Source organism: Camelina sativa, chromosome 12 (genome assembly GCF_000633955.1).
Source record: "Camelina sativa cultivar DH55 chromosome 12, Cs, whole genome shotgun sequence".
Taxonomy (NCBI): Eukaryota; Viridiplantae; Streptophyta; class Magnoliopsida; order Brassicales; family Brassicaceae; genus Camelina; species Camelina sativa.
The window spans coordinates 4,351,795-4,373,562 of record NC_025696.1 but is presented as its reverse complement, the minus strand read 5'-3'; the positions used below and the strand labels follow the sequence as shown (position 1 = coordinate 4,373,562).

Genomic DNA, 21,768 nt, shown 5'->3' with positions numbered 1-21,768 from the left:
CTTTTGCTTTGAAAAAAAAAAGCATATATATTTGATGATCATCTTCTTTAAGTGAACCAAAAGAAAGTCTTTAGAGCTCTCCCAAAGCCACACACATATGTTAGTTATGTAAACTAAATTCATTCCCTAACCTAACCATATCAATTTGATTGGATTTGATCGCATTTATTTTTCTAGTCTCCGCTAAATATACGTAAATACAACCATTATTGTTAGGATAGTATAAATCAAATAAAGAAACAAATTAAAGTAGTAATGTATATAGAAATGGGAAATACAAAAAGAGAAAAGAGGAAAAAGAGAGGAGCCGCTGAAAACAGGGAAAATGGTGGGAAAGAGGAGACAAAAGAGAAGCCTTTAAATCCCACGCTTACTCCAACTCCCAAACATATACCAACTTCTCCACTCTAGCTTTTCCACTTTTCCACTTTTTATACGTATTCTCAATATCTTATTTTACATACTGTAATACTAATATACATACTACTACACGTATCAAAACTGTTTCCAACTGTTTTTTTGCCAAGGTAGATTTAAAACTATTCTACTGTTAAGCCCGATTAATGCAGAATAATTTTAAACCAGCGACAACTAATTGGAACTAATTTTCAGTATTAATAAAAGAGAGCAATAACAGATTTTCAAACGAAGGTTCTTTTTTTTTGGGGGGGTTAAATAGTCTAAAATATACAGCTGAGTAGATATATATACTGAAGTTTAGCTTCATGAACTTTAAGTATAAGACTGAGTATCTCATATACAGCTGCATATATGCATGCATACATTACATGTGTTGTACGCAATTCAGTCCGTACGTTTCGTATATATATACATTTTTCAATTTTCAAAGTTATATACAATATACACCGAATTAGGGACAAGCCAGGTGTGATGTTCCTAAATCCTAATCCAAGCTTCCTTACGAATCACACCTTTTATTTCATTTTTCTTTATGTGGCCGAATAATCAAAGATAATATTAGTAAATAATGAGAGGCAATTATTGATTAGTATCTTTTCTCCTCAAATTGCTAGGTATTTGGTCTGTTGGTAACCAGATTGTATTTTCCGTGTTAAAATGGTACTTTACTAACTTAAAAAATGGTGTACTAACTAATTAAGGGTCGCCCTAATGCCTAATTAGTTCTTCGTAAAGGCTCAAGACGTGAATTTATCTGCTAATTATAAACGTGAACCAGCCTGAACGTGAACCAGCCTGAACGTGAACACTAAAAAAATTAAAATCGGAATTTATTCTTTGGTTTGAGTTTTGGCGTTTGTAGTAATATTGTATTTAATTACACTAAAACTGTGTCTATATCAAAGATGTGAATATACATGTGTACCAGGACACACACACACGCAAAAATGTGAACCGTTTTCATAATTGTGTGTGTATATTTTTTCCAAACGTAAACGCATAAATTGTGTTGAAACAACACGAGGCTATAACGAAGACAACTTAGTTGCTTTTTCTATTTTTTTGGTAAAAACTTAGTTGCTTTTTATCTGCAACGATAATGTATGTTTGACCTTTTTTTTGTAATAAGTTCCGTTTCATGATAAAGTCTCTTCGGGAAGATAGCATTCCCGTGATGGGGGTTGTAGGGTTTGTATGATTGTGTACAGTCTTTTCATTTCACCTAACCATTGACCATTGTGCAAGTGCAAAACAGATCATATTACTCTTCTACCATATATATTTACTAATTTACACGACATTAGCTAGCAACCAATTTACACCACATTAATTAGCAACCAACATACTGTATGTGTATTACTAGACTTTCGAAACTAATATAGATTAATGTTGAATTATGTTTTCTTCGTTAAAATCTGAAAACCTATAATTGAACAAAATAAGAATTGCGAAAATAAAAAGTAAAAATTATTCTTATAAGTATCACCCATTTTTTGTCTCCGGATATTCCAAATAAATTGGTATGTGTATGTGAACGGTGAACCTAATTGAAAGCCTACGCCAAAGAGCACATAATAGGCTTTTGCTTTTTATATCACAATAGCATAAAATATGCAAAACGGAAGTATCTTTACAATCATTTGTATTCGAATTCAAATAACAATATGATAAAACACCACCAATAGTAAGCCAAGGATAACTAATTAATCATTCGTAAGCAAAGAGCACTTCGATGAAATTTGATTATTAATAAAAAATAAAACCCTCAAAACTATCTGAAGAGACACATAGAGTGGCTCCTTGGCATATGATTAAGCTCCTTTAGTTTATCTTCTCGTGTATATATAGGCATTACACATCTTACTTATCACATTCACACACACACACACACACACACACACACACACACACATTTTACATTCAACTCTACATGCACATGTTAATGGCGACACGTATCGATATAATCCAAAAGCTTAATGTATATCCGAGACATCAAAACCAAGACCAGAAGAAACTAATCACTCTCTCCAATTTGGACCGTCAATGTCCTTTACTCATGTACTTGGTCTTCTTCTACAAAAACACCACATCTCGTGACTTTGACTCCGTCTTCTCCGACCTGAAACTCGGATTGGAGGAGACTTTGTCTGTGTGGTATCCCGCGGCCGGGAGGCTGGCTTTGGACAAAGGTGGCTGCAACCTCAACATCCAGTGTAATGATGGTGGCGCAGTCATAGTGGAGGCGACGGTGACCGGTGTCAAGTTGTCGGAGCTTGGTGATTTGACTCAGTACAATGAGTTTTATGAGACGTTAGTTTACAAACCTTCCTTTGATGGTGATTTCTGTGTGATGCCTCTTGTTGTTGCTCAGGTAAGTTTATCTCAAATATACCGTGCATATTTTTTTTCTCAAGAATTGTGAAACATGTTCGTTTGTCATTATGTGTGTCAATGTTTATATACGTACTTCACTAGATAACTACAACTTTTCATCGATATGACTCATGCATGGCAGATTAGATATATATATATATATATATATATATATATATATTTTGGCAGATTAGATATTATAAAACCTATAAGCACATATGTTAATTAATAAGGGTTTTGAGATTATATTCGAATCAAAACGGACAATCCAAGCAAATATCTACGTGAAAAGATAAGTAAATTTATATTTTAAAATCGATATAAAATACTTTTTACTATAAATACAAGTTTTTTTGGATCGTTTCTTAGTCCATGTGTATCAGTGTATGCTAAGCTGATATATTGTACAAAAAAATGTAAAACGCTTATATTTTTGTTACTAGTAAGAATCAACGAAACATTAAAAATATAGATTCACCAAGTTCAGAAATATATAAAAGGTCATTTATAATCTTTAAAAAAAAAGATATTAAACGCCTGAGAAACGGTAGGGGTTTAGTCAATATTTGATGATGTACGTATTATAAATGTAGGTGACAAGATTTGCATGTGGAGGTTACTCAATTGGAATAGGTACAAGCCACTCACTGTTTGATGGAATCTCAGCTTACGACTTTATTCAAGCGTGGGCTTTCAACTCTCACATTCACAACAGATCGAATGGTAAGATTGCTAATAAAAAGGATCATTTGGTCATCAAACCGGTTCATGATCGAGGAAATCTACTGTTTAACCGGGACTTGAATCAGAGCCGGGACGCTCTCCGAGTAACCAGTGCTGCAGCCATTTATCATTTGTACCAACTGATCAAACAGGCGATGATGTGCCATCAGGAGCAAAACCGTAATTTTGAGTTACCAGACTCTGGTTTTGTAATCAAAACGTTCGACCTTAATGATGAAGCGATAGAAAGCATGATGAAGAAATCACTAGAAGGGTTCTTGTGCTCCTCCTTTGAGTTTCTTGCTGCTCATTTGTGGAAGGTAAAATTAATTATTTCAAGAAATTTATTTTCTTACGAATTCTTTTTTTCACTAAATTTTCTTTTGATTAGGTGGATCACTAATAATTAAGTTGTTCTTCATTATTTTTTCTTCGTTTATATAAACCATAATATAGGTTTGCGTTTGAAAATTTCAAAACATTTTAAAATATATCTTAAATTTTTTTTTAAATATATATATTTTAGTCATTACAAGAAACATTAATATATGTATTAAAAAAAATGTATTAATCGTATAACTTTGCAGGCAAGAACAAGGGCTTTAGGGTTGAGGAGAGACGTCATGGTATGTTTACAATTCGCGGTGGACATAAGGAAGAGGACGGAGCCATCGCTGCCAGAAGGGTTTTCCGGCAACGCCTACGTGCTTGCCTCGGTGGTTTCCACCACCAGAGAATTACTCGAAGAACTAACGCTGGAGTCAATAGTCAACAAGATCAGAGAAGCCAAGAATTCAATTGACCAAGACTACATCAACTCTTATATAGAAGCACTTGGAGGTGGTGATCAAAGAAATGATGGAAACCTCCCTCCTCTCAAAGAGCTAACCCTAATCTCCGACTGGACAAAAATGCCATTTCACAATGTTGGCTTTGGCAGCGGCGGCGAGCTGGCGGATAACGTGGCACCACTCTGTCCTCCGGTTCCACAAGTTGCTTATTTCATGAAGAACCCTAAAGATGCTAAAGGTGTTACTGTGAGGATCGGTTTGGACCCACGAGATGTTAATGATTTTACAAATCATTTTCTTGATTTTTAATATATTAGCTGGTGATAATTAAATTAATTAGTAGAGTCTTTGTAATTGGGTTGCTTAATCATTTTGTGTTAGTATATAGTTTGATGATGAGGCTCCTCTATATGCATGCGTGTGCGCTAAAAGACACTTTATTGTAATTGGGTTATGATGATGTATTAATCTAATGACATCTCTCTGCTTTGTATTTGTCGTTATTACTTTATTTTCGTGATAGGCTTTGTTTATTTTCTTTTTCCTTTTCTTTTTGATAAAAGATTAGTAGGCTTTATTTTTCCTTCCGGCATTACTGGACATTTCCAATGGTCGCCAATGTTAAGTGGTTGACACCTAAGTCAAGGTTAGTGGGCACTTTGAATTTATTTATGGATTTGGGTCTTACTAAGTTGACAGTATCGTTACAAAGAAGAGAGAAGAGACAGAACCAAAGATAATAATAATTGATTGTGTCTGAAAACAAGAGCTAGTAGAACAAAGTTAACAAAGAAAAGAGAAAAAAATCAGTTTGGCTCTGTTCCGAGTGAGCTAAACCATCACCCAACCACCTTCCGAGAAATCAGTTGGGCTCTGTTCCTGTTACCATCAAAGATTCAGAAATCTCAAAGTGAAAAAAAAAAGGAGCAAAAGTGTAAATGCTTTTATTTTATACCTGTGTCATTAAGGAATTGACTATATCATCTAAGGAACCAGCATCTGAAGCCATGTGTAAACCTTCCTTTGAATCACAATTTCTAAAAAGTTGAGCTTCTGTCATTGAACCCCAGTTACTTGCATGCTGCTGATTCATCTGTAACGGATGAAATAAGTCTGTTTGTGCAGCATTTGAGGATCCAAAATCCGTGTTTCTGCAGAAAGATGTCGAACTGGTATCCAGGTTTGGGTTTATTAGCGGATTAGCTGAGTCGCAGAAGGCGGTCCATTCCAAGGTGTCAGGTTTTGAATGAACATTACTCTGTGGCATGTTGGTTGACAATACAGTGTTTGACCAATGTTCTCGTTGCTTGTTGTTGTTGTTGGTCTCAAAGTGAGGTGAAAACCCCTGGTTCAACGATGGTGATGATGACTGCGGATGACCCTCGAGAAGTAAGTGATTATTAGGAGCAACCATTAGAGAGTTCTGTTGTGAGTTAAAGCTTTGAAAAGCCTTGTTGATCTGAAGCTCTTCTAATGGAGGAAGTGGCAACCCTTGAAGTATGTTTCCTCCATCATTGTGGTTACGAGGAAAAGATGATGTGACTGGTTGGAACATTCCTCCTGCAAGGGAGTTTACACGACCAAGATTCCTATTTGAAGGGTAATGTCTCATCATTGTGGCTCCACCATGGAACTGACTGGATCCAACAGGTATTGCTCGGTGGTGGTAGAACCCGCCAAGTCCTTTGTGAGAATTCATTTGCATCAAATGTGAGTCAATGGCCACTCTGTTAGCTTGTTGATTGGCTTCATCAGACACCTTCTTCAAAGCAACTCGAAATTTCTGAAAACCAAACGACATTTGCAAATGTGTTTAATGGAAATATATTAACAAAACTAACAGAACAAATCAGAAGAAGAGTCATAGTCTCACTCTCTAACCTGAAGGTGGCTTGCAACATTCTCTCTTGTGAGTTTGTCAACATTCATAAGATCAAGAATCTTTTTGGGTACAGCTTCTGCATCATCATCAAATACTTTTTAAAAATCAGAACATGAATGTAACTGGAAACTAGAGGGTAGAGAGATCAAGAAACATTTACTCTCAACGCCTAAATGATCAACAGCTGCTAAGAATTTGTTGTGTAGCTCATGCGTCCAAAGAACACGAGGTTTCTTTTGAGCCGTTGGATCATCGTTTTCATTCCCTCTCTCTTCCTCTTCCTCCTCTTCATACTGTTCTTTACGTTTCCTGTTGTTGTTGGCTTTATCAGAGTTTCCCGCACCATTACTCACACTACTCTTGTTCTTCTTGAGTTTGCTCTTTCTCACCACGTGTTGCCATATGTTCTTGAGCTCCTCGATTCGAACAGGTTTAAGCAGATAATCGCAGGCACCGTGCTTGACTCCTTTCATCACATACTTTGGATCGCTATGCGCAGATAACACTGCAAGAATCAATCATCATGTCAAAAAGATCAAAACTTTCTCATAAGAACTATGAAAACAAGAGGAAAGCTTCGTACTTATGACAGGTAAGTCCATTTCAAGACCGACGAGCTCAAGCAGCTTGAAACCATCCATGTCTGGCATGTCGACATCACTAATAACGAGATCAAATTTGTTCTTGTTCTCCCTTAACAACTCCAGTGCTGTTTGGGCCTGGTTCGTTATTGTAACTGCACATAATAATGTAATTGTAACAATTCACCCTCAAAGTCTTAGTTTTTACAGAGCAAGTGACTAATTCTCAAGTTCAACAAACTCAGAAAATTTGGAAGTAAAGAACCAATCAGTTCTGTGACACATCTGGAGCTATCAAATGTATAACACTTGCCACAAATACTAAAGTTTTTTACAGAGCAAGAAACTCATTCTCAAATTCAACGAACTCATTTAAAAGAAGTATGAAGCTTTGAGCTTCGTTTGACACATGTGGAGCAAAACAATACAAATCCGTAACAGTTCCCAAAAGTATGAGTTTTTACAGAGCAAGAGACTGTTACAAATTCAAAGAACTTAAAAAGATACTAATGAGCATTGTGACACATGTGAAGCAATACAACCTGAAACATAAAAATATGCAGAGCTTTTTTTTTTTTTCAACTTTCAAATTGTAAATCTAACTAAATCTGAACTGATTTCTTGCAACCTGTCTTTAAAAAAACATATAAATTTTGACAAGAAACGTAATCAGAGGCTAAATTTTGTAGCTTTTAGTGGATAAACCAAATTAAATTCTAGAAAAGAAAAAAAAAACTTCAGTAGTTCTAATATCAACCAATCCTAAAAAATTAAAATTAAACATGCAAATAGTTAAGTAACAAGAAGAGAGAGAGAGAGAGAGAGAGAGAGAGAGAGAGAGAGAGAGAGAGAGAGAGAAGCAAACCGTGGTATTGGCAATGATGAAGCAAAGTCTGGAGAATACGGAGACAAGTCTGGTCATCGTCAACAGCAAGAACTCTCATCCCAATTGGAAACTGGTCCAAGACTTCAATTTCTTGTTCTATACTCATCGTCATAGATTTGAACTAGAAGAAGAACAACAACAACGTTCGGATTCTTTAATGGGAAGAGAAGATAGAGAGAAAAGAGTTTATGGCAGAGTTTAATTTGGAGCAATGAAGATAGAGGCAAAAGAGAAAATCTAAGCCTATATATGGTTTTCTTAAAAACTCTCTGATTGATCTTTTATGGAATTCTCTTTTTTTTTTTAAGAAACAATTCTGGAATTTTTTATTTTTTATTTTTCCATTAGAAAACAAAACATGGAGCGTGATTCTCACGCGCCTTTTTTCTTCTGGGTTGGTTTCTATTGACTGTGGGAATAATATTATTTTTAGTTTAGTGATAATTAACTGAAAAGGAAAAAAAAGATTAATTTTTTTTATTTAAATGGATAAAAATGTGAAAGTGTTTATGAAGATGATTCTGTATATCTTGTAATTAAGGTTAAAGACATATTTTTGATATTGTACTTAGTATACAAAGATAGGATATAGTATTTAGTTATTACCATAAATTCAGACTTTCCTTTAAATATATTGCCATGAGGATTGAATTCACAACTATAAAAGTCGAGTTTATCATCAATGGATTTACATTTTACATTTATCATCAAACTATGGTATTATAATGTTAAATATGTAAAAAGATAAAGAAAAGACAGGCTTTAGGGAGAGAGCATGGTGAAGGGTGGGAAGTGCGAGACTCGCATGAGCGTGCTTCATGGCTTTTTTTTTCAATTTTCACCTATCGACTCGTACAGGGTTCAGAAAAGATTTTGGGAAACCAAGTTGTATACTAGTAGTATATTCCATAATAAAACAATCAATAATAATGGCTAATGCCGATGTTAATCAAACCTAAAGTCATACTCTCTTTTTGTTTTTGTTTTTTCTAACGTCAGCGCCTACCTAAGACAGACTTTTATAATGTACTCATCATTACTTGGATAGTAATTACTCTCTTCGTACCATATGAGATTTTAGGAAAATTAATGAATAATTACATATTACGTATACGATTTGAGTCACCGGCCAGTGTGTCGTATGCTCGAATTAAACTTTGAAGTCAACAGATGAAATTGCTGTCACAAGATATATAGTAACTTACACTCTTACAGTAACCTATATCTTAACATTAAACCAAAATTATATAAATATTATATACTTATGAATATATAAAGATTGAAAAAGATTACAATAATAAAAGAAAAAGTAAAGAATTTCTTGAAGTTGGGTTCCATCCACATCATCAGCCAACAAGCTTGGTGGATGCAAAATAAGATCCCAATGATACTATATCATTTTATTTTGTATGATTTCTTGAATTGACCACCAAGCGTGTTCGTTTCTGTGCCTCTCGTTTTCTATAAAATAGTCTACTTCGAATAGAGAATACGTTTTGGTACTTTCTTAACCAAAAAAAAAAAGAAGAAGTACGATTATGTTTTTTCCAAGAATATATCATTTTGTTTCGTTTTCCAAATTAGAACCAAAAGTCAGCTTAAGGTTTACAAAAAATCTCGCAAGATCTAGGATCTAAATGACTTATAAAATCTAGCCTAAATTTTTTAGAACCTTTTACAAACCTAAGAAAAAATATTTAGTTTCTGAAGAAAGGCATTTTAATTTTTTTTGTCTTGTGACAATTAAAATCTTGGTAAACCTAGAATAAAAAGAAAACGGATAAAAGTTTTACTTTTAAAAAAGAACATCAACACTTCGATGCAATGCATAGGAAAATAAAAGACAACTCTCTAATAGAAATCATTATCATTAAAGCCATCTAAATAGCTGCAGATAACATTAGAGAGATTAAAGAAATGGGTTTTCTAGAAGATCCATGTTATACACCAAATCTGTAAAGATTCTACTTCTGAATAAGTTATTGGAAATCACTTGTCATTAGCTACTGTCATTGGCTCAAAGTCTCATATATTGTACGCACATGTATAATTAATTATTCACATTTAAATATGAGAAAGAAGATGTCCTAACAGCAACACTTTGGTGTAATGTTTAATTTAAGAAAAAATAATTAAAGAGAAAGATGCCCATAAAACTTAATAATAATAAAAAGAAGCAAAAAATAACTAATACTAAATGGAGTAGGAAAATCAAAATGAGCATAAGTTGAGGTAATCTTGTCTCCCACAAGGGCTAACCACACCGGTCACTGATATGCTTCTTGTTCGGATGCTTCCTAATCACTTCCTACTCTACCACTCTTTACTTATTTAGTTTTTCCACATTATTATTTTACTCGTCAACTCTAGATAGCCAGAACATAACAGTTACTATTCCATATGGATTACGTAGGTATACTAAAAAACAATCATTATTAAGTAATTATTAACTGACAGTAGCTATGATAGATCGATGGTGATGAATATAATTAGTTCATCATGGACCTTTTGTTCGTGTCATGATCAATATTACTCATGATCACTTCTCACTTTCTTTCTTTTAGCTCACACACATATTCCACCAAATTTGAATTTGGATGATGTCGACTCTATATGTTCAGATAATCAGATTTACTCAAAATTATAACCAGAAGGGTTTGAATTTTTGTTTTTATTAGTAACAACACTAAAAGATGTTAGCCACCTAGGTTTCACCATCTGCTGGTGTTTACTGTAAAGCTTGATCCCATCATACACAAAGCCTAAGCAATCGTTCGTGGCCAACGTTATAAATTGATTATTTTGAAGACTTTCATATGACAATACTCTTTCGTGGATTTAGTAATTAAAAATCACCCTCTCTTCCATCCTAGAGTTTCAAAAGGTGTAATGCATATAAAATATACAAAACAACTACATCCACCCGATAGATATTGAGCCAATTTTTCTTGTTTATTCATCGAAGGCCCAAATTGTACGTACAGTTACACACAAGCAGTCGAAGGCAGCACCAATGTTAACAAGCATTATGCAACCTATACTCGAAAGAAAGTAACTAAAGCCAATAATTTCTACTTAAAACTGATAACAGTATAATCAAAAGCAGTAAAAAACGAAGAAAGAATTCGTGTTTATTTTGCGATGAATGAATTTAGGTTTCTCAACCATTGAATGAGCTCAATCCTATCCTTATTCATCATATATTCATGCAAGAAGAAACAAAGATCACCATCGATTCCTCTTACTCGCAAAAACTCCCGAATCGCTGTCTGAAAATCATACTTCAAGTTCCTGCAAAGAAACAAAAGATCACAAGCTTCAGTGGTTTCACTTAATACTAGCAATAACTGCTTCACTCTACATTGTAAGTGTGATTCAAGGGGACTAAGCAGAGAGATAGAGATTATTAGTACACGAAATTTGGTCCCAAGTAAGGTAGACGAGTGATTTTGTTGCGTCTAAGCTTGTAAAGCTTTCGAATTTCGATACGGTTAGGCCAAACAGAGCAAAGGAACTCAATCCCTTCACTTCCATCAATCTTGGAGATGTCGACAAGCAAGCTAATATGGAGACGGACGTCGTGTCCTGAAGCATCTAAACCAGTTCTTGGAACAGTCAAAAACCCATCAAACATAGTTGCTTCCATTTTGATGTTTTCTTCTTCTCCAAACTTCCCTTTCATCACAATGCATTGCTCACCGGGAGAATCCTCCACAGTGAATGATTTGAATTCAGTCGCTGGCTGCATTACATCATAGTTTTAAGTCAAAAAACACATCAGCATCTCTTCTCTTCTCATGTACACATTGAATCAAGTGATGTGTTGATAATGTCTCGCTCATCATATCCCACATAACAAATGTACACAAAATCCGAAATCTAAGACTAGCCTAAACATCAGATTCCAGCTTAAAAATCCAAGCTTTATAATTAGAATTAGATGATACCTGATGGGGAGGAGCATAATCGGATTGATACTGGATCTCGTTTCTTATGATTCGAAGGATGTTTGATCGGAAGGGGGATTTGGCTGTCGAGGTGGCGAAGTCTCGTGATTGTGGAGTTGGTAACAGAGATTTACATGGAACCCAGGAAATTAGGGTTCTTGAGGTATGAGAAGGAGAAATGCGTGATTTTTGAAGAGTACGGAGGAGAAGAGCCATTGAGGGTTTTTGTGATGTTCGCCGACGTTAGGGTTCTCTAATTGGAAAAATTGAAATCGAATCGAAAAATTTGGGGTGCTTAATTGTGGGCTTTTTTGGGGATGTCCAATAGTCGTATACAAACACTTAATGGGCTTCTATGGTATATAAAAGCAAAGCAGCATATGGGCTTATTTTTTGTTTTTCTACAGCCAAGTGCCAACGTTTCTTTTTTGTAATGTCTACTTACATGTTAATATTTTTTTTCTACTTATTATACTTACTTTTAAATTTAAAAGGTATTGTAAAACTAGTAAATTAGTATAATATATTATTAGTTTTGTTAATTTATCTAATATATATATAGTTAAAATCTATTTAAATAAAGGGCTTTGTACAGAAATTAATCAAATGAAATTAAAATAATACATAATATAACTCTTATATGTATCTTCTTAACGTTTGGACTCTTCTTTGTCGTAGATTCGATTTGATATACTATTTATTAATATTTTGCAAATTTGACAGCGATTACAAAATGTTATATTGAATAATATTTATGATTGTACAAGATTTTTTAATTTTTTTTTGTTGGAGTTAGAGGATAAATTGCGAGAAATTGTGATTTTAAAAATTAATTTTACTGCACAGATTAAAACGTTTAAATAATAAATTTTATAATTTTTATTTTAGTTTTTCTTTATTTGCATTTTATGTACTTATATTGAATTTGAATGTGTAATTTATGGAATGAGTATGTAATGTGTAATTGAATATATTTTAGACTAAATACAAATAAATTTTAAATATACAAAAGATGGAAAGTTATATTTATTTACTATTTTATAATAGAAATTTAATATTATTAATAATTAATTAATTCGTGCACCATATAAATATTGTTTTTGGATCTGCCCCTAGCAGTGGTGGTGATAGATCACAGCGGAGAAATGTTGACTTGTTACTTTTGAGAGAGAAAAAGAGAGAGAACAAAGAGAGTGATACTGGCGTGTGGGCACACGAGTGAGCTATAACTTCATTCGGAAATTTGCAATCAAATTAGATAATGGATGTAATATTATTGCCAAAACTGTACACTTATAGTTGTTAATCAATAACTTTTAGAAAATAAAAAATAAATGTTTCATATTTGCAAACAAAAAAAAACTCTAAACCATATAAATTTCTAGCTCTGGTAACATAATAAATTGATAAAAATCAGAACACAAAAATGTGTTTTGAAGGAATTATTATTAGACACATAAAAGTTCTTTTACCAATTACATTAATTCACATAGAAATAAATGAAATTTCTAGGTTAAAAATAAAATAAATGTAAATATAATACTAAATTTTCTAAACTTATACATTGACAAATCCACAATATTTCCTATTCTCAAAACTCCATATTGATCAGTGCATGATATACATGATTACATTCAAATTTGACGACTTTTTTCCCCATTTTTAATCACGGTTTTAAAATCCAAATCTTGGATACAAACGAAACTTGTCAGATGTGGTGGACAAGTTGTTTCGGCTTGGGTATTAGTCGGGCTGCGTACAGTCAGCTGGTTGGGTTTGGTTGATGCATGCAAATCTTCACATTCCACGATTTGATGCGTGTTTGGGTCACTCGAGGTTATTAAAAGAAAAAGAAAAAACATAAGAACCAACAGAAAGACACAAACAATGAAACAAATAATATGTATACTAGTTGTATAGATGTATACAAATAATTCGATGATGAATAATGTTTTTTCTATATACCGCATGACTGGTTTACTCCGAGCACGCAGGACACCGCGGATCCGATCCGTCTTCATTACTATATGTTATGTTCATCGTACTATAGCCACCACGTAAGTTTTTCGTTTATTTATAAACGTTAAAATTCACCACCAGGCGAAGTCCAAGGAAGGTACGACCAAAGCATATATCGATTAAATTCATGAATGGTTTATAATTGAGTTTTAGATTTCTTGCATTGACTTTTTTCTCCCAAAAACTAATCTTGGATAACGACGGTCGCGCTATGCACTTCACTAGTGGAACAACAAAGAATCCATTAACTATTCACTCGATATTCATTGCGAGTCAATCAATCAACACGTGTGTAAGGTTAGAGCAAACGCAGCTTATGCATGGATCTTGCAAGACTATGGTCAACACATCATCTACTCTAGAGAGATAATTGAAAATCATATATGAGAAAAACAGACAATATCTAGTCAGGTGAGAATAACTAAACAAAAATTTCTCAAAAATTGTTTCTTAATGCTCTTTTTATTTAATTTAAATCATTGCTAATGTCATTAACTAAAATAAAAAGTATACAATGCCTAAATCTTTACTCGTGCATGCATTAATTAATTAAAATAAAAGTTGGCGCCCTTTTGATCATCGGTAGGTAGTGCATGTCTCATGTTTACATGGTATTGAACAGATCATATGTGTGTCTATATATATAGAGAGACAGACGATCACCAAACACACATTTCTTTTGCACTTTCACTATGAATACTTCTCTGTTTTCTTTATTTGTTCCTATCCTCCTTATCGTTTTCATTGCTCTCTTTAAGAAATCAAAGAAACCAAAACACGTAAAAGCTCCTAAACCGAGCGGTGCATGGCCCATCATCGGCCACCTTCACCTTCTCGGTGGCAAGGAACAGCTTCTCTACCGAACCTTAGGAAAAATGGCCGACCATTACGGTGCAGCCATGTCGCTACAACTCGGGAGCAGTGAAGCATTTGTTGTGAGCAGTTTTGAGGTGGCTAAAAATTGTTTTACTGTCAACGACAAAGCCTTGGCTTCACGTCCTATGACTGCGGCCGCAAAGCACATGGGCTACAATTTTGCTGTTTTTGGGTTTGCGCCTTATAGCGCTTTCTGGCGAGAGATGCGTAAAATCGCAACCATTGAGCTACTTTCTAACCGGCGGCTTCAGATGCTCAAGCACGTTCGTGTTTCTGAGATCTCAATGGGTAAGTATGAAACTACGTCTACCGTACCAAACGTATANGTTTTGAGGTGGCTAAAAATTGTTTTACTGTCAACGACAAAGCCTTGGCTTCACGTCCTATGACTGCAGCCGCAAAGCACATGGGCTACAATTTTGCTGTTTTCGGGTTTGCGCCTTATAGCGCTTTCTGGCGAGAGATGCGTAAAATCGCAACCATTGAGCTACTTTCTAACCGGCGGCTTCAGATGCTCAAGCACGTTCGTGTTTCTGAGATCTCAATGGGTAAGTATGAAACTACGTCTACCGCACCAAACGTATGTATCAATAATTATCCATATTGTTAATTTTGATACGATGCGATGATATTGTCACATGCAGGTGTGAAAGATTTGTATTCCTTGTGGGTCAAGAACGGTGGTTCAGAACCAGTAATCGTTGATCTAAAGAGCTGGTTAGAGGACATGACACTGAACATGATAGTGAGAATGGTGGCCGGAAAACGATACTTTGGAGGCACCGGCTCAGAAACCTCTGAGGATACCGAAGAGGCAAGGCAATGCAAAATAGCCATCTCAAAGTTCTTTCACCTTATCGGTATATTCACCGTGTCCGATGCTTTTCCGGCACTAAGATGGTTTGATTTGCAAGGACATGAGAAGGAGATGAAGCAAACGGGAAGCGAATTAGATGTGATCCTTGAAAAATGGATTGAAAACCATCGACAACAAAGAAAAGTTTCAGGAACGAAAGAGAATGATTCAGACTTCATCGATGTTATGTTGTCACTTGCGGAACAAGGCAAACTCTCGCATCTTCAATATGATGCTAATACTAGCATCAAATCAACCTGCCTGGTAAAAACCTTGAAATACCCAAATCTTTGCTTTGTTTTTTATTTTTGGGATCTTGAACCCCAAAATTACTGTTTGAATATATATTTATAAAGTTGGTGATATAAATAAATATATTTGGAGGAATGAAGTATTCGTATCATATATAATTTTCTTAAAATCATCTAATACGTGACGCGGCGAATCATGATTAGATTATATTTTATTTTTTGTATGTAATATAATGATAATAAATTGTATAATCAGGCACTGATTCTGGGAGGAAGTGACACTACAGCATCAACTCTTACATGGGCCATTGCTCTTCTTCTTAACAACAAAGAAATGTTAAAGAAAGCACAAGATGAGATAGACCTCCACGTTGGCAGAGACAGGAACGTCGAGGACTCAGACATAAAAAACCTGGTGTATCTTCAAGCTATTATCAAAGAGACATTGAGATTGTATCCAGCTGGTCCACTCTTAGGTCCTCGAGAGGCGATGGAAGACTGCACGGTCGCCGGTTACAACGTTTCTTCCGGTACAAGGCTGATAGTGAATGTATGGAAAATCCAAAGAGATCCGAAAGTTTATATGGAACCAAACGAGTTTAGACCAGAGAGGTTTGTTACAGGAGAAGCAAAAGAGTTTGATGTAAGAGGACAAAACTTTGAGCTGATGCCATTTGGTTCGGGAAGAAGATCATGCCCAGGGTCTTCATTGGCCATGCAAGTGCTTCATCTAGGTCTTGCTCGTTTCCTTCATTCGTTTGAAGTGAAAACTGTTTTGGATATGCCTGTTGATATGAGTGAGAGCCCTGGCTTGACCATTCCTAAAGCCACGCCTCTTGAAGTACTGATGAGCCCACGTCTTAACGAACAGCTTTTTGTGTGATATATATAGTACTGTTTCAGAAACATGATGACTTCAAATATAGTTTATTGAAGGTCCTTTTTTGATGTTTTTTCCCGTTTGAATAAAACTTATCTACGTTTGTTGTTTCTCTTCAAAATATATGTATGCAGATTTTAAAAGAATCAAACTGTCCTTGTATATTATTGGTGAAATTAAGACTTTTTTATTGCCGAAAAATATAGTATTTATACACGACTTTTTTTTAATAAACATATAAAATTTTATAGTTCAAGATTTAAATTACATTTTTATGACTTATATGACCAAGAAACGAAAAAAAAAAAAAAACGATGTTTTCGTCCCTGTTTATCTCAATATCTACGATCTTACCCCAATAAATGTTTACGGTTACTGTCTTGGAATCAGGATCTATCACTCAGGTCTTGAAGGTATTTATTGCTTTTTCTCAATCTTGGGTTTGATACATGAGAGATTATTGGGTAATAAAGTATTTGATCCTTTATTACCCATAGACAAGAATATCAGAAACCGTTTTACCTCAATCACAACTATGGGAGACCAACGTTACGCCGACGGCCTACAGCTTTTGTTCTCCACCCGACTCACCTCGTAGGAAGTATCTTGATCTATTTTTCCAACTTTTTATTCAGCTCATAATGTTAATCTCAAACCATATTCAAACAAACTGAAGCATTCAATATTGTACAAAGGGTTTTTTTATCGAATACAATTTTACATTCAATTAATAAAAAAATAAAGGTCAATAATCCTTATATGACCAAGAAACAAAAAATAACTAATACTAAATGGAGTAGGAAAATCAAAATGAGCATTAGTTGAGGTAATCTTTTCTCCCCCAAGGGCTAACCACACTGCTTATCCTGCGGGCATAGTAGGGCGGATTTGGATATAACTATTTTGCCCGTAGGTCAGCCCGTTTGACATCTCTACTCTTATCGCACATAAATTATATTACAAACAAACACATTCTCAAATGCTTTTTCAATTATAAATAGTGTTTCCAAAATGTATTATTTTTTAAAGTTATGGGCTATTATTGGATAAATGATTTGTAAAACTATAAAAATCAAAACAAATGAATTTTGAAATAATATGTTTTATCTTTTGATTTGAATCCTTCTATTTTTTATTGTCAAATCCATTCAAAACATAAATTGACTTTTGAAATCCAAAAAAAAGTCATTAGATAAATAGTATTGAATTTTAACAAGTATTAGGATTGACCACGTAGTACACCACAAGATAATATTGTTTATATAATTGTAAAATAATTGATATTCATTATTTTTTAAAAAAGAATATTAAATTTATATATATATTTTATTATATTTACAAATGTTTATAGTATCAGGTGTTTAATTTGAAAGAATTAAAGTATGCATATTTTATTAACAATAACTGAACAAGTAATTTTATAAAATTTTAATATATACTATAAAATTTTGAAATAATTTTAGTTTTAAGTTATATTTTTGTATTAAACTATTATAATCTCGATGAATATTAGGATATTTATTAATTATCATATTATTGTTAATGATAGAAATTGGAAATATTAGGATATCATAGAAAACTATTATAATTCAAATTATTGAATGGAGTTATATGTTTCAAATTTGACTTGACTCGTGAAGATGTCACAAAAAATGTATTTCAAAAGTGTTTAGAGTTACCACGTCAACCAATAACTCTTTCTTAGCCTTTTTTTTATACACGTCAAAATTTACCACGAGGCCAACTCCAAGGTAGGTACGACCAATGCATATATCAATAAAATTCATGAATGATTTATAATTGAGTTTTAGATTTCTTAGATTGACTTGACATTTTCTCCGAAAGACTAATCTTGGATGACGATGGTCGTAACGCTATGCACTTAACTAGTGGAACAACAAAGAATCCATTAACTAATCACTCGAAATTCATTGCGTGTCAATCAATAGATGTGAAATGATAGAGCAAAAACAGCTTATGTATGCGTGGATCTTGCAAGACAATGATCAAGACGTCATCAAGAGATAATTGGAAAATTGCCCCACGGTAAAATCATACGATAAAAGACAATATCACTTACAATGAGAGAACGGAACAAATTAAAGTTTTCTTAAATTTGGTTTCTTAATGCTCTTTTTATTCAATCCTAAAATCCTTGCTCATGTCATTATAACTAACATAAGGTTTGCTTGCACCCTTTTCTATTCAAAGCATTAATTAATTAATTAAAATACAAGTTTTTTTTTTTTTTTTTTTTNNGAAAGAATTAAAATACAAGTTGGCCCTATAGTTTTGAACTTTTGATCATTGGTAGGTGTACGTCTCATGCATGCTTACACGTGGTGTTGAACCGCGATCGTCTATATATAGAGTAGACGGACGATACTCATCAATCATTCAAAACAAGAAATCAAGTAATCAAGAACACACACATATTTCCTTTTCAGTTTCAAAAACATTATGGATACTTCACTCTTTTCTCTATTTGTTCCCATCATCGTTTTCGTTTTTATCGCTCTATTTAAGAAATCAAAGAAACCAAAACATGTACTTGTAAAACCTCCTAAACCGAGCGGTGCATGGCCCATCATCGGCCATCTTCATCTTCTCGTTGGCAAGGAACAGCTTCTATACCGAACCTTAGGAAGATTGGCTGACCGTTACGGTCCAACCATGTCGCTACGACTTGGGAGCAGTGAAGCATTTGTTGTGAGCAGTTTTGAGGTGGCTAAAGATTGTTTCACTGTCAACGACAAAGCCTTGGCTTCGCGTCCTATGACTGCAGCAGCAAAGCACATGGGTTACAATTATGCTGTTTTCGGGTTTGCCCCTTATAACGCATTCTGGCGCGAGATGCGTAAAATCGCAACCATCGAGCTACTTTCTAACCGGCGGCTTCAGATGCTCAAGCACGTTTCGGTTTCTGAGATCTCAATGGGTAATTAAATAATAATAAAAAAAATCCATTTCTATCGTACCATTCGTATATATAAATGTCCATATTGACATATTGTCAATTGTAATACGTTGCGATATTGTTACATGCAGGTGTGAAAGATTTGTATTCCTTGTGGGTCAAGAACGGTGGTTCAGAACCAGTAATGGTTGATCTAAGGCGCTGGTTAGATAACATGACACTGAACATGATAGTGCGAATGGTGGCCGGAAAACGATACTTTGGAGGCGTCGTCGGCTCAGAATCCTCGGAGGATACCGAAGAGGGAAGGCAATGCAAAACGGCCATCTCAAAGTTCTTTCACCTCATCGGTATATTCACTGTGTCCGATGCTTTTCCGAGTCTAAGGTGGTTTGATTTCCAAGGACATGAGAAGGAGATGAAGCAAACAGGAAGCGAATTAGATGTGATCCTTGAAAAATGGATTGATAACCATCGACAAGAAAGAAAAGTTTCAGGAACGGAAGAGATTGATTCAGACTTCATTCACGTTATGTTGTCACTTGCGGAACAAGGCAAACTCTCGCATCTTCAATATGATGCTAATATTAGCATCAAATCTACCTGCCTGGTACGTAACCTACCTTTAAACACAAAATTAAATTAGAATTTTAACCCCAAACTACTGTTGAATATATATAATTGTTGGTTATAGGAATAAATAAGTTAGGAGAAAAGAAGTAATCGTATCATATTTGGTTTTCTTTAAATCATCTAATACGCGACATGGACCACATGGTGAATCATGATTAGATGATATTTGTATTTTTTTGATGTACGTAATATAATGATAATAAATTGTATAATCAGGCACTGATTCTAGGAGGAAGTGAGACTACATCATCAACTCTAACATGGGCCATTGCTCTTCTTCTTAACAACAAAGAAATGTTAAAGAAAGCACAAGATGAGATAGACCTCCACGTTGGAAGAGACAGGAACGTCGAGGTTTCAGACATAAATAATCTGGTATATCTTCAAGCAGTTGTCAAAGAGACATTGAGATTGTATCCAGCTGGTCCACTCTTAGGCCCTCGAGAGGCGATGGAAGATTGCACGGTAGCCGGTTACAACGTGACTCGCGGCACAAGACTGATAGTGAATGTATGGAAAATCCAAAGAGATCCGAAAGTTTATAAGGAACCAAACGAGTTTAGACCAGAGAGGTTTATTACAGGAGAAGCAAAAGAGTTTGATGTAAGAGGACAAAACTTTGAGCTGATGCCATTTGGTTCGGGAAGAAGATCATGCCCAGGGTCTTCATTGGCCATGCAAGTGCTTCATCTAGGTCTTGCTCGTTTCCTTCATTCGTTTGAAGTGAAAACTGTCTTGGATATGCCTGTTGATATGACTGAAAGCCCTGGCTTGACCATTCCTAAAGCCACGCCTCTTGAAGTACTGATCAGCCCACGTCTTAACGAACATCTCTTTGTGTGATATATATAATGAATTTAATACAGCTTACTGAAGGTCCTTTTTCGAAGTTTTTTTACTTTTTTTTTTTTTTCCGATTGAATAAAACTTATCTACGTTTGTTGTTTCTCTTCATAATAAACTAGCTACTATCCCGCGGAAAACCGCGGGTTGAATTTTTTTTATGAAAATTTATAATAATTGATTTTGTTATTATGTTATTTATAATGGTTTGTAATTAAAAATTTGTTGCTTATATTATAATTTTTGTATTTTAAAAATGTTTATTGAAAATCTGTCAATAAAACATTTGTATGTAATGAATAAAACTATTTAAACCTTTGTGAAATCGTTGCTATAATTGTGAAGTAAGTAAAAAGATATAACTAAGTTGTAAATAAAAATATTATCTGTTAGTTTTTTTTTAAGTAAAAATTAGTTTTGATTCTAACAGATTTTTTTTTTTTTTTTACTTTTCTACAATTTATTTTATTTGATGTTTCCCTTATTTTCGTTTTTTAATTAGAAATATTTATTTAATTAATTATTTAATTTTAATTAAGTTTTTCTAATGGCAATTAAATGTAATTTTTTACATATGTTAAGGTTAATTTTATATTTGTACTTCCCAATTAATATAGTAGGATGGATGCATGCAGTTTTTGAAAGAATAAAATTGTCTTTGTGTTGATATATTATTGGTCAAACTAATATTTTTTTTTTCTGGCCGAAAAATATAGCATTTATATAAGACTTTTTTTTAATAAACAGAGTATTTAGACTTTTTTGTTTTTAATAAACATAATATTTAGAGTTCAAGGCTTTTTGTTTTTGATAAAGATAATAATTAGACTTTTTGTTTTTAATAAACAGAATATTTAGACTTTTTTCTTTTTAATAAACATAATATTTAG

General features: G+C 34.0%; 5 protein-coding genes across 5 annotated transcripts; 3 read left to right on the top strand and 2 right to left on the bottom strand.

Annotated features, from left to right (window-relative positions):
• On the top strand, positions 2,304 to 4,785 carry LOC104730085 (brassinosteroid-related acyltransferase 1). The gene is made up of 3 exons (XM_010449170.2): positions 2,304 to 2,791; positions 3,387 to 3,836; positions 4,104 to 4,785. Exons 1-3 carry the CDS (start codon positions 2,351 to 2,353, stop codon positions 4,614 to 4,616), a joined length of 1,404 nt encoding a protein of 467 aa, XP_010447472.1. The 5' UTR covers positions 2,304 to 2,350; the 3' UTR covers positions 4,617 to 4,785.
• LOC104730084 (two-component response regulator ARR10) lies at positions 4,955 to 7,940 on the bottom strand. The gene is made up of 6 exons (XM_010449169.2): positions 7,636 to 7,940; positions 6,773 to 6,925; positions 6,350 to 6,694; positions 6,189 to 6,265; positions 5,263 to 6,090; positions 4,955 to 5,186 (listed from the first exon to the last, which is right to left on the bottom strand). Exons 1-6 carry the CDS (start codon positions 7,766 to 7,768, stop codon positions 5,139 to 5,141), a joined length of 1,584 nt encoding a protein of 527 aa, XP_010447471.2. The 5' UTR covers positions 7,769 to 7,940; the 3' UTR covers positions 4,955 to 5,138.
• Positions 10,590 to 11,860, bottom strand: LOC104730083 (uncharacterized protein At2g39795, mitochondrial). Its single transcript, XM_010449168.2, has 3 exons — positions 11,604 to 11,860; positions 11,070 to 11,398; positions 10,590 to 10,947 (listed from the first exon to the last, which is right to left on the bottom strand). The coding sequence occupies exons 1-3, from the start codon at positions 11,817 to 11,819 to the stop codon at positions 10,788 to 10,790; spliced, it is 705 nt and encodes a 234-aa protein (XP_010447470.1). The 5' UTR covers positions 11,820 to 11,860; the 3' UTR covers positions 10,590 to 10,787.
• LOC104733184 (cytochrome P450 82C4) lies at positions 14,315 to 16,488 on the top strand. Its single transcript, XM_010452787.1, has 3 exons — positions 14,315 to 14,786; positions 15,143 to 15,618; positions 15,862 to 16,488. The coding sequence occupies exons 1-3, from the start codon at positions 14,315 to 14,317 to the stop codon at positions 16,486 to 16,488; spliced, it is 1,575 nt and encodes a 524-aa protein (XP_010451089.1).
• Positions 18,904 to 21,067, top strand: LOC104730082 (cytochrome P450 82C4-like). Its single transcript, XM_010449167.1, has 3 exons — positions 18,904 to 19,423; positions 19,534 to 20,012; positions 20,252 to 21,067. The coding sequence occupies exons 1-3, from the start codon at positions 18,946 to 18,948 to the stop codon at positions 20,876 to 20,878; spliced, it is 1,584 nt and encodes a 527-aa protein (XP_010447469.1). The 5' UTR covers positions 18,904 to 18,945; the 3' UTR covers positions 20,879 to 21,067.